The 15,201-nt window shown below is 52.0% G+C and overlaps 1 protein-coding gene across 1 annotated transcript; it reads left to right on the top strand.

The window, feature by feature from the left end:
- The first annotated feature begins 440 nt into the window (after positions 1–440).
- SV2A (synaptic vesicle glycoprotein 2A) lies at positions 441–14,587 on the top strand. The gene is made up of 13 exons (XM_067727604.1): positions 441–598; positions 4,248–5,217; positions 6,523–6,703; positions 7,526–7,677; positions 7,790–7,923; positions 8,589–8,678; positions 8,918–9,028; positions 9,217–9,305; positions 9,985–10,149; positions 10,360–10,493; positions 11,356–11,562; positions 12,155–12,314; positions 12,734–14,587. The coding sequence occupies exons 2-13, from the start codon at positions 4,596–4,598 to the stop codon at positions 12,915–12,917; spliced, it is 2,229 nt and encodes a 742-aa protein (XP_067583705.1). The 5' UTR covers positions 441–598; positions 4,248–4,595; the 3' UTR covers positions 12,918–14,587.
- Positions 14,588–15,201: the final 614 nt, after the last annotated feature.

The following is a 15,201-nucleotide window of genomic DNA, read 5'->3' as shown; positions in this document are numbered from 1 at the left end:
ACCACACCTTGTTATTCCTGCTTCCTCTAAAACAGCCAGGTAAACTTTAAGTGTGAGCACTCCAGATTTAGGAGAGGGTTGTGCAAAGGAGTTTGGCTAGGAACCGTGAGGAAGGGGAAGGGAGGCGATCTGAAGGAAGAGAGAGCCCCTGAAATTCGTCGGTCCTGCCATTCTGGGATTGGGCCGCTGAAGAAGGGGCTTCCTCGTTCACCATCTCCTTTTTTGTCTTCCCACTTGCCTCCCTGATACCAGTTTTACTTTCCTTAGATCCTTTAGTCTTTAACTAGAAGGGGCTGTGTGTCATCTCCAGCTGTCCCTGTGACAGCCCCGCTAGCCCCGTCAACACTTCTCCGCGGAGCCCCGAGTCCCTCCCCATCCTCTTTTCTTCTTCCACCGCCCCCCCCCAACAATGGTCTCTCCCGATGCTCAGTGGCACTGGGGGGTGGAGGGGGAGGGCGGAGGCGGGGCCGGAGCCTGCTGGGGGGCAGGTCTGCGCTGCCGCTTCCCCTGGTACCCGGAGCAGTCGCCGCTGCCGCCAGCCCCACGGCCGGGACCCCCGCCCTCACCCGGACTCCCTTATCCGGGGGACCCAGCCCAGGTAAGACCCCTCTCTCAGTCTCTGGGCTCCACCCCGCCCCGGGCAGAAGCATCCTCGCCTTGCCTTGCAGCCATTTTATCCTCCGATGCTTTGCTTGTGGGAAGGGTGACCGTCCCTCTTTAAGGCTGAGGGAATTGGTGGTGGTTTGAATGGACGTTTATTGTGGTTGCTGTGCTGATCAGAGAAGGAGAGAAAAAAAACATTGTCTGTATGTGTGTATGTATGTATATATATATATATTTCATATATTTACGTATATGTAGGGAGGAGGGGTGTTTTTCTCTACCTTAACCAAGTCTCTACTACCCTCCTCAGATATTAACGGGCTGGGGGTTGTAAGGTGGAACAGGGTTCCTTCAAACTCCAATTCCCAACTCATCTTCCCCCGCCTCCTTGCCTCCCCCCAGGAGTGATAAATGACCTTGGCTGGGGCCAGAGAATGGATGCTGCCTCAGTCTGTGCGCCTGGACTCGAGTTGCGCGGGGGGGGGGGGGGGGGGGGGGGGGGTTGGAGGAAGGCAGGAGAAGGAGGGAGGGAAGGGAATGATGAACGGAAGCGCTGGGTAGGTAGAGGTGGTAGATGAATAGGCTGAGGGGCACGGATGGCGGGGGATGGAGGCAGTTGCTCCGGGGTTGGGGGGAAGGGGTGTTGAGTAGGCGCTCGTCCAGCAGCAGAATCAAGGGTGAGGGGAGGCGCTCAGAAAATCGGTTCAGTCAGTTCTAGGGGCTCGTCTCTTACACCAGAGCGGAACGGGATGGGGACGGTCACCGCAGATGATGGCAGGGGCAGTCTCTGCGCGTGTGCGCGTGGAGTTCTCCCCCTGCGCCCCTGCCTTCCCGTATTCCGTCTTGGGCATTCTCAGCTGACACCTTGATCTTCTTCCCTCAGATACTCCATCTTCCTAACCCTAGGGTAGCATGTAGGGAGGGGAGGTGCAGCCTTGGCTGTCCTGGGGTGGGGACCGAGGCTCAATAACCCAGCTGTAATGGGGAGGGGTGCTCCAGAGCCTCCCCCTCCATGGATGTTTTGATAAGTGACTGCTTCTTGATGACCTTGTCACCTGGGCTAGGGTGGGTTGGGAAATCCAGGTGGCTTCCAAAGTCAGGGGTTTTGATGGGGGGGAGGGGGCTTCTGGACCCTCCTCCACTTATCCAGGACTGATTCAGTTATCCTGAAAGGAAGCTTTTGCTCAGAGTCTCCCCGCCCCTCCATCCTCTGCAGAAAATCTCCTGGGCACATTTTCCGGTCAGGTGAAGTCAGCCAACCTTAAAGGGCCCTGTAACCCTGAATCTTGTCTCCTTTAACCCCCACCTCTCCGAGTCCTGTCTCCTCTCCCACAGGCTTAGCCACCCTGTGCTGCTTTGGGGGCTAAAAATAACACCACTTCCTCACCAGCTCAAAGAATTTGTCTTCCTTCTGTCCATCCTGACCTCCTGGGCTTGTTGGCCCTGGGGGAGCTGGCTGTTGAGCCATCATATCCTGCTGAGGCTCTGGGGGCCTTCTCTACCCTTCCCGTACCTCTCAGGGGTGGATAGTGTTAACAAACAAGGGGCATGGCTCCTGGTGGGTCCATCTGCCTCCTTCAGGGTTTGGAGGGAGATTCTAGTTGGGAAAGAAAGGAGAGGCAAGCAAATTGCATGCACGAAGGGGATTCCACTGTTCCCTTTCTTTCATGGGGGATGGTTTGGGTCCTGAACTGCAAAGAAAAGAAGGTGATGTAGGGGTCACTGGTTCTGGTCATCGTGGTCCAGTGCCCACATCTGACCTGAGGGGTAGGACTCTGCTTGCCAGTGCTTCTTTCTGAACTACATAGCATTACTTACCCTCTTTGCCAGGGCCATCGTGTGTGTGTGTGTGTGTGTGTGTGTGTGTGTGTGTGTGTGTGTGTGTGTGTGTGTGTGTGTGTGATATTTAATGAGGGCCGGAGCAGAAGGAGGCAGGATGTTTTTAGGGGAATGATCTCTGATCAGAATCTAGTCCTGCTTCCTCTGCTTCTATGAAGGAAGAGGGGGTTCTCCTATGCCTGCCTCTGGAGGGTGACTTTTATGGTGGGGAGGTCCAAGGCCCCCTTCCTTCTACATCAGCCTCCTACGCAATGCGGTATTTATGGACTCCCTTTTCCTTGACTCCTGGAGGAGGAGCAGAAAGGATTAAGGGGGATTAGGAAGGGAGGCCATAGGGGAATGAGGTGCAACTATAGACCTTAGACCCCCATATTGGAAATGTATGTGTTTGATCAGTCATTTCCACTCCCACCCCCACTAGTGAAAGGGGGGCCTATTTATGACATCCTGAAGGAAGGTGGCAATAGCCAGTCATCACCTCTTTCTTAGATTTTGATCTGCCTTTTTTTCCATGACCTTAGGTTCTGGATCTCCCTTTTTGTGAGTCTTCCATTGTTTGTCTGGAGGGAGACAGTGTGGGTCCAGCTGCTGGAATTCGTTTGCACACAGACAGAGGGGTCTTGGGACTCTGTTTTGGGAGGATACAGTAGCATCCAAGTATGACTCCCCTGCTTTGCCCTTGCTGCTTGCTGCTTCTTTCACATTTTTCAATCTAATAGGAAGGAAGGAAACTAATAGAATGTCTGTTGTGAGATTAAATTCTCACATCAACTTGGAGAAATAGAGATTGTTATCCCCAATTTAAATATAAGGACTCTGAGGCTTGGAGATGTTAAGTGACCTTCTCAAGATCAGTTAGTAAATGGCAGAGCTGGGATTTCAACTTATGTCGTGTAACTGTCATGTGCTTTGCACTGAACCAGCTTTCTCCTTGCCAGTATCCCTTTCTGTTGCTCACCCTAAAGAGCACCCACAGGGCTTTTGTTCTGGCATCTTGTGAAGGAGTAGAGGGCATCTCCGTACATTATTATCACTGTGAAGAGTAATAACTAATATTTATTCATCAATTTTTACGTGCCAGGTATTATGGTAAAGAGCTTACACACATTATGTCATTTAATCCTTACTTTTCCCTGCTTAAATAAGAGGTAACTAAGGTTTGGAGGTTCAGAGACATGCCCATGGTCACTTAGCTAGTAAGTGCTGAAGCAGGAAGTCAAACCCAAGTGTGTCTGACTCTGGAAGCTGAGCTTTCACCCACTGAGCTATGTTGGGAGAAGACCCCTCCCTGTGAGGCCTATAAACATGAAACCTGAGGGAAGGACTGTGGAAGCCCCACCTTCAGATGCCATCCGTGGGCTGAAGGCAACAGGTTGGAGGACTCAGTGCTCCTTCTCTACCTTCTCCCCAAGCTCCACCCCCAGTAAGAAACCCAGACCAGACTGGAGTAGGGAGTTCTGGTTTCTCTATTTCCTCTGGTGTTCTTGGCAGGTGCGTGGTAAAGCAAAAGGTCTGATCTTGATGTGGGGCAGGGGGTCGTGAGACGGGTTCTGGGTCGATGACTGTAACTTTGGAGCAAATCCCGTGGGTCTAGTCTCCAAGGTCAAAGTAAGGGGGCTTATACTGAATGGCCCATAGTAGGCCCAGGTAGTCATCTCTTTTTACCGAGTGGGACTTGAGGCAAGGAGACCATCTCTGTAACACATGGCCCAGGTGGGGCTCTGTGTCAGCAGGAGCTCTTTGTTGGCCTTCTTCAGTGTCTTACGCCTCACAACCTCCTTTTTCTCCCTCTTATTTTTTTCTAGATCTCCAGAAGCTCCTGGAAGAGAAGTAGCAGCCTTTTCTGAGTTATCCTGGCTCCCCAGCTTAGCCTCCGCAACCTGGCTCCCCCTCCCCTTCCTGTTCCCCCTCTCCCCTTCTCCCTTCCCAGTGCACCCAACTGAAGTGGGTGTGGGCCAAAGCTCCTCTCCCTCCTTTCCCCTCCTAAACACACACTGGCCAAGCCCTATATTCTCCTATTCTGTGCCCAGAGATACTCGAACACACTTCATCTAAGTAACAGGGGGACGGGGTCTTTCTGACTCCACAAGTCCTTGAGCAAAATCTGAATAAGGAGTGTAGGAAATCTGGTGAAGTATTCCCAAAGCCCCATCATGGAAGAGGGTTTCAGAGACCGGGCGGCTTTCATCCGTGGGGCCAAAGACATTGCCAAGGAAGTCAAGAAGCACGCAGCCAAGAAGGTGGTGAAGGGCTTGGACAGAGTCCAGGATGAATATTCCCGGAGATCCTACTCCCGCTTTGAGGAGGAGGACGATGATGATGACTTCCCTGCCACTGCCGACGGCTACTACCGCGGGGAAGGGGCCCAGGATGAGGAGGAAGGTGGCGCATCTAGTGATGCCACTGAGGGCCATGACGAGGATGATGAGATCTATGAGGGGGAATATCAGGGCATCCCCCGTGCAGAGTCTGGGGGCAAAGGCGAGCGGATGGCAGATGGGGCACCCCTGGCTGGAGTGAGGGGGGGCATGGGTGATGGGGAGGGCCCCCGTGGGGGCCGGGGAGAGGCACAGCGGCGGAAAGAACGGGAAGAACTGGCCCAGCAGTATGAAGCCATCCTACGGGAGTGTGGCCATGGCCGCTTCCAGTGGACACTGTATTTCGTGCTTGGTCTGGCGCTGATGGCTGATGGTGTCGAGGTCTTTGTGGTGGGCTTCGTGCTGCCCAGTGCTGAGAAAGACATGTGCCTGTCTGACTCCAACAAAGGCATGCTGGGTAAGATTCTCAACCAGCACTCTAGCCCCGTCCTGCCCCAAACTCTGGAAACACTCCTGTTCCTGAGAACTGCTCCTGTCCTCACCACTGGGCTCCCAAGGACCCTGCTCCCAAGATGTCCCCAGAGGGTTCAGGGTTCCTCTGCAAACTCTCCACCCCCACCCCCTCCTCTGGGGGTTGGGTCATGGTGAGGTTGCTTATGCAAGAGAGGCCTGAGGGAGGGCAGCTGGGCTGGGGCTTGGGCCAGTGGTTGGGTGGTGGTCTGCTTAGTTCTGCAGGAGGTGGCCATGGTGGGATGGGCCCCCATTTAATGTTTCTTCAGAGCCTTCCCTCTTGTTATCCTGATCCATTCCCCTTTGGGGGGGAACAAGAAGTCAGTATCCAAATTCCTTGGTTTACATGAGGAGAGTCAGTTTGGGGTGGTCGGGGGAGGGGAAGAATCCTCGGCCTTCAGCCAGAGAAGCTGGTCACACTTGCTCTTGGTTAGCCTTGGGAGTGTTCAGGGGCCAGCGATTGGTCTTTAATGGCCCTTCCTGATGGGGACCCAGAGGGAGGAAGTCCCCTAGATTCACTCAGAAGGGATCAGGTCTTGCTCTGTCGCCAAGTTGCCATGAGATCTTGGGCAGTTCCCTTCTCCCTGGGGCTTGGCTTGGGCCTGGGTAAAATGTAGAGTTTGGAGTAGATGACTTTTAAGATCAATTCCAACTCTGATTTTATGAAGGAAGTAAGAAACAGGAGAGTTTTAGGACCAGAAGTATTGGAGCTGGAAAGAGTAAAGGATGGATTTTGTGCATGGGATTTCCTGGGAAGATTGAAGCAATGGAGCTTCTTTCCCAGGAAACATAAGAGACACCTCTTGCTGCTTTGAGGGCATCACGGCAGAGAGAATAGAGGGGACCCTGGGAGGGTCTGAGAATCTAGGCAGATCCATTCCTCATTCCAGGCAAGCCAGAGATGGGGGTGTCATGTATGTGTGTGCGTGTACATGTGTGTGCGTGACAGCAAGAGAGTGAGAAGTAAGAGCGAGCAAGAAGGAATGAGGGAAAGAAAGAGGAGAATTCTAGGGATCTCCCATACCTGCATCCCTGCCTTTGAACCCCTGGCCTGCAGAGATGGCCTTCCATTTTTGCTCACATAATTCATCTTCTCTCACTTGCTCTCATCTCTGGGTAGACTTAGCTTCTAGAGGTCCTTCAGATCCTCCATCCATGCTCCTGCAGTTTCAGCTCATTTAAATATTTGGCAAGTGGAAGAATTGAAATGTGTCTGCTCATACCCCTTCTGCCCCTGTTTTCCTCCTTCCAGGCCTCATTGTCTACCTGGGCATGATGGTGGGAGCCTTCCTCTGGGGAGGGCTGGCTGATCGGCTGGGTCGAAGACAATGTCTGCTCATATCGCTCTCAGTCAACAGCGTCTTCGCCTTTTTCTCATCTTTCGTCCAGGGTTATGGCACTTTCCTTTTCTGCCGCCTCCTTTCTGGCGTCGGGTGAGTGTCCACTTCCTAAGCCCCTGGAGAGCAGGGCTGGGTCTTGGTCACTGTTGTATCTCTAGGGCCCAGCACAGTGCCAGGCACACCAGATGCACCTCAAATATGTGTGAGTTGAATGAATGAATTCCTTCCTCTTCCCACCATCTTCAGGCCAGCTTCTCCCTGTCCAGGACCTGTCTACTGCCTGTCCAGAATGCCATTCCATGTGTGGTTCACTCCTGAGTCTTCCACCCTATGCTTTAGTTCCATTCTGAGCCTGGCTCCATGAAGAGGCCTAGTGGGTCTCAGCTTCACCCCTGGGTACCTGTAGACCCTTGAGTTATCCCCTTCCCAGAGTCTAAATATTTCCTACATTCAGTAACAGACCTTGTCAATACCCCCACCTGCCAGAACTCTGAAGTCCTGACCCACCCAACTCCTACACTTCCTCAGCCACCTGCATGTACTCTCTGCATTGTCTCCAAGCTCTCTTCTGGCCTGCTCCCATATATGTGCCCTCAGTTGCCTCTTTGCTCTTTTTCCTTTGGGGATTTCCCTTCTTTTCTGTAATTATATTCCCTCCCTTCCAACTCTGTAGTCATCTTCAACATTCAATGTTTGTTCCTTCCCATTCCCCGAGACCTGCCTGCCTGTTTTCCAGATTCCCAAGGATGAGTGCTTGATGGCTGGTGGTGAGGGAGCTTATAGGGCACGTGTGAGAAAGAGTCTCTTTAAAAGGTCCGGAAGATGAAAGGGACTTGGGGATCCAGAGCAGTGGGGCAGGGAGGGGATCAAGAATATGGCCATTTTCCAATGCTGGATTCTTGCAATGCCCTCCAGGATTGGAGGGTCCATCCCCATCGTCTTCTCCTATTTTTCGGAGTTTCTGGCCCAGGAGAAACGTGGGGAGCATTTGAGCTGGCTCTGCATGTTTTGGATGATTGGTGGAGTGTACGCAGCTGCTATGGCTTGGGCCATCATCCCCCACTACGGTGAGCAGCCCCCAGAAGATGCACCCCAGACTCCCTCCTCTCCTGTGCTCCCTGTGGTAGGACCTTCCAGCCTCTGGCCTCTCTGCTGATGCTGTGACTCTGTCCCTGCCAGGGTGGAGCTTTCAGATGGGGTCCGCTTACCAGTTCCACAGCTGGAGGGTCTTTGTCCTCGTCTGCGCCTTTCCTTCTGTGTTTGCCATTGGGGCTCTGACCACACAGCCAGAGAGCCCCCGTTTCTTCCTGGAGGTGAATGCGGCGGGGGCTGGCCTGGGGGAAGGGCAGCAGGGGCTCCTGTATTCAAACACCCACTGTGGGTTTGGTTTGGTCCTATGTGGCTGCTTTCCTTCCTCACAGGGTCCAAGGTCTGGGGGACTTTATCTTGCTTCCTTTGTCTTAGAATGTGTTTCCAGAGGAGTTCTGTGGGTGGAGAAACCATGGGACCTGCTCAACCATGGGTGGCTTAAGGTTTTGCAGGCAGAGGTCCTGGCCCTGGCCCTGACTTTACAGTTCAAAAGAGGATCTACTGCCTACTCCTTCCCCCTCCAACTTTATCTTGATCCAGCAGGGTTAGGATGCTGCCCCTTCTCTGACTACATGCTTGCCCACCGTCATCATTTCCCTTGTTTTCAGTTTTCTCTTTCCATTGGACCAGGGGATTCCCTAAGACCTGGGTTAGGACCCTGGATTCCCCCACTCTTACCCAAGTCTGATGATATCTTGCTGTACTCCCGCTTGGGCTCTTTCAGAGTGGATGATGGATGTGCCCATAGGTCACATAGGGGCACATAGGGGTTGGGGGTAGGAGCCTTTTTGTGTCCTGTGATTCCATAAGCCAGGTTGAGGGAGGGGGTCTATAACCCTGGGTCAGGGAGGGGCTAACCTGGATGTGGGGATTGTGTCTGTGGCTCTAGAACGGGAAACATGATGAGGCCTGGATGGTACTGAAGCAGGTCCATGACACCAACATGCGAGCCAAGGGGCATCCTGAGCGAGTCTTCTCAGTAAGCCACAGTCCTCCCCCTCAGTCCTCCAAGCCCCCACCTGGCCCCTCTTTGGATACCTCCCGCAGTCCCCACCCACCTTCCTAGGCAGCTCTGGCCACACTCTCCCTCAGCGAGATCCCTCAGGGTATCATGTCCACCTCCTGCCTCCCATTTTGCTACTGCGGGAGAAACTGAGGTACCTGGAAGGGGTGGAAAGTACAGACTGTGTGACTGCTCGCTCCTTCTCTTGACCCTAGGTAACCCACATTAAGACAATTCATCAGGAGGATGAGTTGATTGAGATTCAGTCAGACACAGGGACCTGGTACCAGCGCTGGGGGGTCCGGGCCTTGAGCCTGGGAGGGCAGGTAATGGGGTATGGGATGGTGGAGAGAAAGAAGGAAGTGGGAGAGATGGAGAGGAAGGCAGAGCTTGAGCCTGGGTGTGGGGGTGATGCGTGAACTGAAGGGAGGTGGTAGGGCAGAAGAATGGGGATCTTTAGGTGCTAAAACTACTGGCTGGCAGCCACTGTCTGGCTTTGTCCTGTTCTACCTAGGTTTGGGGGAATTTCCTCTCCTGTTTTGGTCCAGAATATCGCCGCATCACTCTGATGATGATGGGTGTGTGGTTCACCATGTCGTTCAGGTGAGGAGGTGGGTGGGACGGGTGGTATGTGGGGGATGTGATGGTTTGTGGGTTGGGAGGGAGGTGGAGAAAATGGAAGTGAAGGGGATGAATAATGAGGAAGGTGCTTTTCAGAGCCCCTCTTATCCTCCACCCTATACTTCACTCATTAATCCAACAAACTTATATTACAGGCTGAACAGTATTAATTTCTGTTCTGTGCCAGGTACTCTGATGCGATGGAATAGATGTGGTCCCAGTCCTCATGGAGTTTACATTTTGGTCCAGGAGCTAGAGAAAACTAGCTGTAAAGCAGTGTGATGGGTGCCACGGTGGGGGAAGTGCTTCTGGAACACATGAGCAGGCTTTCCAGCCCAGATCTGGGGTGGGCTGGGGAGGGGATCTAAGTCCTAAAGGATGAATAGGAGTTAGATAGGCTGAGGGTGGGATGGGGAGACTGTTTTAAACAGAAGGAAGAGCAAATGCCTGGGAGGTAAGAAATAATATGGTGGGAGGGTTAGAAGAACCTGAAGTCCCCCAGAACCACAGCAATTGGTGAAAGATGAGATGTGGTAGGAGATGAGGCTGGGGAGGTGAGCAAGGTCCTAACATGAGCTGACTCCTCTATTTCGCCCTCCTTCTGGACTGCGTGGCCCTGATGCTGGAGCCCTGTCTGATTCCATTGCCCTTGACTCTTCAGCTACTATGGCCTGACTGTCTGGTTTCCCGACATGATCCGCCATCTCCAAGCAGTGGACTATGCAGCTCGCACCAAAGTGTTCCCTGGGGAACGTGTAGAGCATGTGACTTTTAACTTCACCCTGGAGAATCAGATCCACCGAGGGGGACAGTACTTCAATGACAAGTATGTGGGGACCTCTGCACTTCACTCCTTCCACCCCTTCTACCCTTTGCCTCCTTTGTGAGTCTGGGGATTTGGAGACAAGGTGTTTGGGGGCAAGGAGCCGTGGTTCTCCTCAGCGCTGCAGCTTCCTGTTACTTCACTAAGGAACTGAGTCTTGGAGGAGGGTTTAGGGATGAGGGGAAAGTGGCTCTCATCATCCTGGCCTTACAGGTTTATTGGGCTGCGTCTGAAGTCAGTGTCCTTTGAGGACTCCCTATTTGAGGAGTGTTATTTTGAGGATGTCACATCCAGCAACACTTTCTTCCGCAACTGCACGTTCATCAACACCGTGTTCTATAACACTGGTAAGGTGGGGTGGCTAGTGGCTGACAGACTAAAGGGTTGGGTGGATCTTGCGCCAGAGAAAAGGAGCCTTCTTCATTTCCTAACTCACTGTTCTCAAGCTGAGCTCTCTGGAGCCTTGGAGGTGGTATGGGGGCCTATTAGCTACTACCAATAATTACAAAAATCTAATGGAAATTGAACATTTTTCTGTGATAAATAGAACATCTGACAAAAACAGCAGGTTTCTTTGCCTTTGGCTAGAATTGAAACAGCTCAGTGTGGTGATATTAATGCATTTTTGAAGAGGGCAAAAATCATTCAAAACAGTGTCCTTGGGAAACAGAAAAACAATAAAAGGGATATTTGGTGGAGAAAAGGGAGTCAGTGCCTTAATCCATTTCTTTAATAGTGATTCTCAAACTGTATGCACATGAAAGGCTGGTTTTGTGAGCTAGACTGAGGTTTCCCACCTCTAAATGGAGTACTGGGTGAGTTTTTCCACCTTGCAGGAAAAAATAATAGATAGGATTTTTAATGATTTTTAATATTTTGCTCATTAATTTATCCTAAATTCATGGCACTGCTACTGCTTGTAGTCAGCTAGAGCAGACAAAAAGAATGAATGGGAAAGAAGCAGACACTGTTAATGAGAAAACTGGGAAACAGCCAGCCACACTGTTTCATTTGGTAGACTATGGTCATTTTGTGCTGTAAAGAGTTCTAGTTCATATGGTGATGTTATCTGATGCTTTGCCATGAGTGTCCTGAATGATTCTGAGAGCCATCCCAGCTAAACCCCTCAAAGGCAGAGCCCTGGGCATAAGCAGTAGCAGCCTCCCTCTCACATCTGCTCTGTCCGCCTGTCTTGGCCTTTGCCCCCAGACTTGTTTGAGTACAAGTTTGTGAACAGCCGTCTGGTGAACAGCACATTCCTGCACAACAAGGAGGGCTGCCCACTGGACGTGACAGGGACAGGTGAAGGCGCCTACATGGTGTATTTCGTCAGCTTCTTGGGGACGCTGGCTGTGCTTCCTGGGAACATTGTGTCTGCCCTGCTCATGGACAAGATTGGCAGGCTCCGGATGCTTGGTAAGGCGGGGAGGCTGGCTGGTGGTGTGTCGGAACTGTTTAGGGGGCTGGGGGAAGGGGAAGGCTGTCACTGGGCTTCTCAGCTTAGTCTGTGGAAAGCTTAGCCAGAAGCTAAGATAGAAGGTTCTGTCTCTCACGTCTTCTGCTTGGGGGTGGCTGCAGGACAGGGAGGGGTCTGGTGGGGAAGCTCTTCTGGGGGTAGGAGGTAGGCAGAATAGCAAGTTCAGGGCACAGGCTTTGAGGTCATCTGTTTTGAATCTCAGCTCCACCTTGGGCAAGTCACTTTACCTCTATGAGCCCAGCTGTCTCATCTGCAACATGGCGGTGATGATAGTACCTGTCTCATGAGGTTGCCTTATTAGCAATGCGTGTAAACCATCAAGTTGCTTGGCCCATAGCCTGCACTGAAGAAATGGTTGGTACTGAATTGTTAATAAGACAATTTTAAGGGAGGTTGGGGATGAGTGGAAAGCCTTTCTTTTGGGTACCTTGGCAAAAAGAGAGTCTCATCCTGGGCTGTGCTCAACGCTGGTCGACAGGACAGTGTGGGCTGTGGCCAGGCTCATGCTGCTTTCTCCTTCCCCGGCTCTAGCTGGCTCCAGCGTGATGTCCTGTGTCTCCTGCTTCTTCCTGTCTTTTGGGAACAGCGAGTCAGCCATGATTGCTCTGCTCTGCCTTTTTGGGGGGGTCAGCATTGCATCCTGGAACGCGCTGGACGTGTTGACTGTTGAACTCTACCCCTCGGACAAGAGGTAGTTGGAGTGTGGTAGGGGCAGGGCAGCAGGTTTAGTGCTCACAGGACAGGACAGAAAAGGGGTGAGGAAGGGGGCTGATTGGGAAAGGCATCTTTAGGGGTAAAAGGGTACATATTCCCCTTGAGTTTCTCCTCTACAAGTTGGTAGCTTTTATATTCACTCCTTGAAGTCTTAACTTAATTTTTTGGTGTCCTTTCCCCCTTGCCTCCCAATTTATCTGTATTCCCTGATGTGCATCCCTCACCTCTCTAATCTCTCCATCTTTCCTCTTCCTCTTGGACACTGCCTGCCGTCTCTCCTTCACTTTCCCACCTACCCACCCTTCCCCCACAAACCCTCCCATGCCTCTTCCCTTTGTCTCCCTCCTGGGCTGGGCCCCTGCATCCTGCGTGCTGCGCTGGGGGACTCCTGAGCAGGACCACAGCCTTCGGCTTCCTGAATGCTCTGTGTAAGCTGGCAGCTGTGCTGGGGATCAGCATCTTCACATCCTTTGTGGGAATCACCAAGGCCGCCCCCATCCTCTTTGCCTCAGCTGCTCTTGCCCTTGGTAGTTCTCTGGCCCTGAAGCTGCCCGAGACGCGGGGGCAGGTGCTGCAGTGAGAGTCTCTGGGGCTTTGGGGGTGGCAGGCACACTGTGAGACCAACAATTCCTTCTTCCCCTTCCCTGCCCTGCCATCCTGGCCACAAAGAGCCCTCATTCCCCGCTCCTGTTTGGTGTCTTAGCCGTGTATTCGTGTGTATGTGTGTGCACGTGCGTGACCCCGTGGGCAGGGACTACAGGGAAGGCTCCTCCATCCCAGGTTTGGGGTGCAGCCCTGTCCCCCACCTCCTCCCACCCGTGACTTTGCCCAAGAGAAGGCTTGGCCCCACACTTCTCCCCAGTGTTGGAGAGAGGCCCTTGCTCTTCCTGGCGCCTGGGACTCTAGAACAGGCTTCCTGCCTTCCCCCTCATTCCCTCTGCCTGGGCCCTGGTGAAAGCACAGGCGTGTGGCTATGCCGGCGGCAGGGGCCTAGTGTAGACCACGGACCAAAAGAACTTAGAGTCGTAAGCCCGTAAAGTGCCCTCTCACGCCTCCTGTTGGATGCTGGGGGAGTAGCAATAAACCTCAGCCCCCTAGCCTCCATTTCCTTCTCAATTTGGGCTACAAGTAAGAAGCCTGAATTTTATGAAATTAGCTTTCTGATTCTTATTTATTTATATATTAAGTTCTGAGGCAGCTCAGTAGGACTGTGTGTGTGAGTGCTTGTGTTCATTTATGTGTGTGTGTGTGCGTGCTGTGAGGTGGGGGTGTCGTTATGCTGTCCTCAGATACAAGCCAAGGGTAACTTCAGTGGACACACACACAACCCTGCCTCCCCCAGTACCTCCCCTAATCTTGTTTCTGTGCCGGGCCTGGGTGGGAGGAGCCCTAGGCCAGGCTGGGATAAGAATCCCACAGTCTAGGGAGAGCTGAGGGCACCTGACAAGGTCCATCTCCTCCCCTCCTCTCAAGAAGCACAGGCCTCCTCTGGAATGAGAGGCTCTACCCACTATAGCACAGACAGGCACAGCACAGAAGCCCTCCCACCTCCAACCTGTCCCCTCACAGGCAGGGGAGCAGTGGAGGGAAAGAAACCAGTCATATGGTCCAACCAGCAGATCAAAAGCACAAGGAGCTGGGGCGGGGCAGGAACTGGGGCCTTCCCAGCAACTCCTGTAAAGTGGGAAGAGGTTAGGCAGTAAGCCAGGGACTCCTAATGCAGGGACCAGAAGCCTCAGTCTCCTCATCTCACCCTTTCCACAGGACAGCCCCTGTAGGCTAAGCTGCCCCTGCCCCACCCTACTCTGTGTGGCTGCTTTCTTTGGTGCCCTCTTTCCCCCACCGTAGCTGTGATGTGTCGTAGTTTTTAGCTGTTTGTAAATGTTAAAAAAAAGTTAAAAGGAAAAAAGTGAAAACAACAATAAAAAAAGAAAATCCAAATTCACCCTCCTCATGCCGCGTCTGGTGCCCCCCATCCTATGGTCACTCCCATTTTGTAACAATGAACCAGGTGGTGACTGTTTAACTCTTTGATGTCTGTGCTCAAAGGACTGCCTTCTCCAGTGCCCAGTGTACGAGTGTGTGCCCTCTTCCCTCACCCTTCACTTGCTGGATGCAGCCCTCTCCCCTGCAACCCCCTGGAGGGACCCATCCATCTCCCTTACTTTCCTGGGGAACCCTAAACCCAACTCTGTTGATGTAAAAAATGAAAATATTGATGAAAAATAAAAAGGAAACAAATCCTTAAAATCTATGTCTGCTTCTTTGCCTCCACCTACGTCCAACTCTGAGACAGTCCTGGGAGGGGAAGACGTGAGATGGAAAAACAACTCCTCTCTCTCTAAACTGAAGGCCAGAGTAACATGATGCATCACATTTACTTCCTGAGTTGGCCTCTCTATCCTGACCTTTCCACTTCTACAGATGGAGCACCCCCTCAGTCTCCTAGTTTTGAAAACTTGGGGTAATGTCCTACAACTCAATAGCAAAAAAACTAATAACCTAATTAAAAAATGGGCTAAGGACTCGAATAGCCATTTTCCCAAATAAGACATAAAATGACCAATAGGTATATATAAAAAAATGCTCAATGTCACTAATCATCAGGGAAGTGCAAATCAAAACCATAATGAGATACCACCTCATACCTCTCAGGATAGCTATTATATAAAGTGTTGGCAAAGATGTGGAGAAACTGGAACCCCTGTACATTGTTGGTGGGAATTCAAAATGATACAGCCACTCTGGAAAATATGGAAGTTCCTCAAAAAATTAAAAATAGAACTACCATATGATCCAGCGATCTCACTTCTGGGTATTTATCCAAAAGAACTGAAATCAGGATCTTGGAGAGGTATTAGCAC

This window comes from Pseudorca crassidens, chromosome 2 (genome assembly GCF_039906515.1).
Source record: "Pseudorca crassidens isolate mPseCra1 chromosome 2, mPseCra1.hap1, whole genome shotgun sequence".
Lineage (NCBI taxonomy): Eukaryota > Metazoa > Chordata > Mammalia > Artiodactyla > Delphinidae > Pseudorca > Pseudorca crassidens.
The sequence above is the reverse complement of the archived record's forward strand: the minus strand, read 5'-3'. Positions and strand labels throughout refer to the sequence as shown.

Excerpts from the sequence above, each read along its gene's own strand:
- SV2A (XM_067727604.1), top strand. The coding sequence starts at position 4,596 with ATGGAAGAGGGTTTCAGAGACCGGGCGGCTTTCATCCGTGGGGCCAAA. Across the intron at positions 5,218-6,522 it reads CTCCAACAAAGGCATGCTGG|GCCTCATTGTCTACCTGGGC; the intron begins GTAAGATTCTCA and ends TCCTCCTTCCAG. Across the intron at positions 10,150-10,359 it reads GGACAGTACTTCAATGACAA|GTTTATTGGGCTGCGTCTGA; the intron begins GTATGTGGGGAC and ends CTGGCCTTACAG.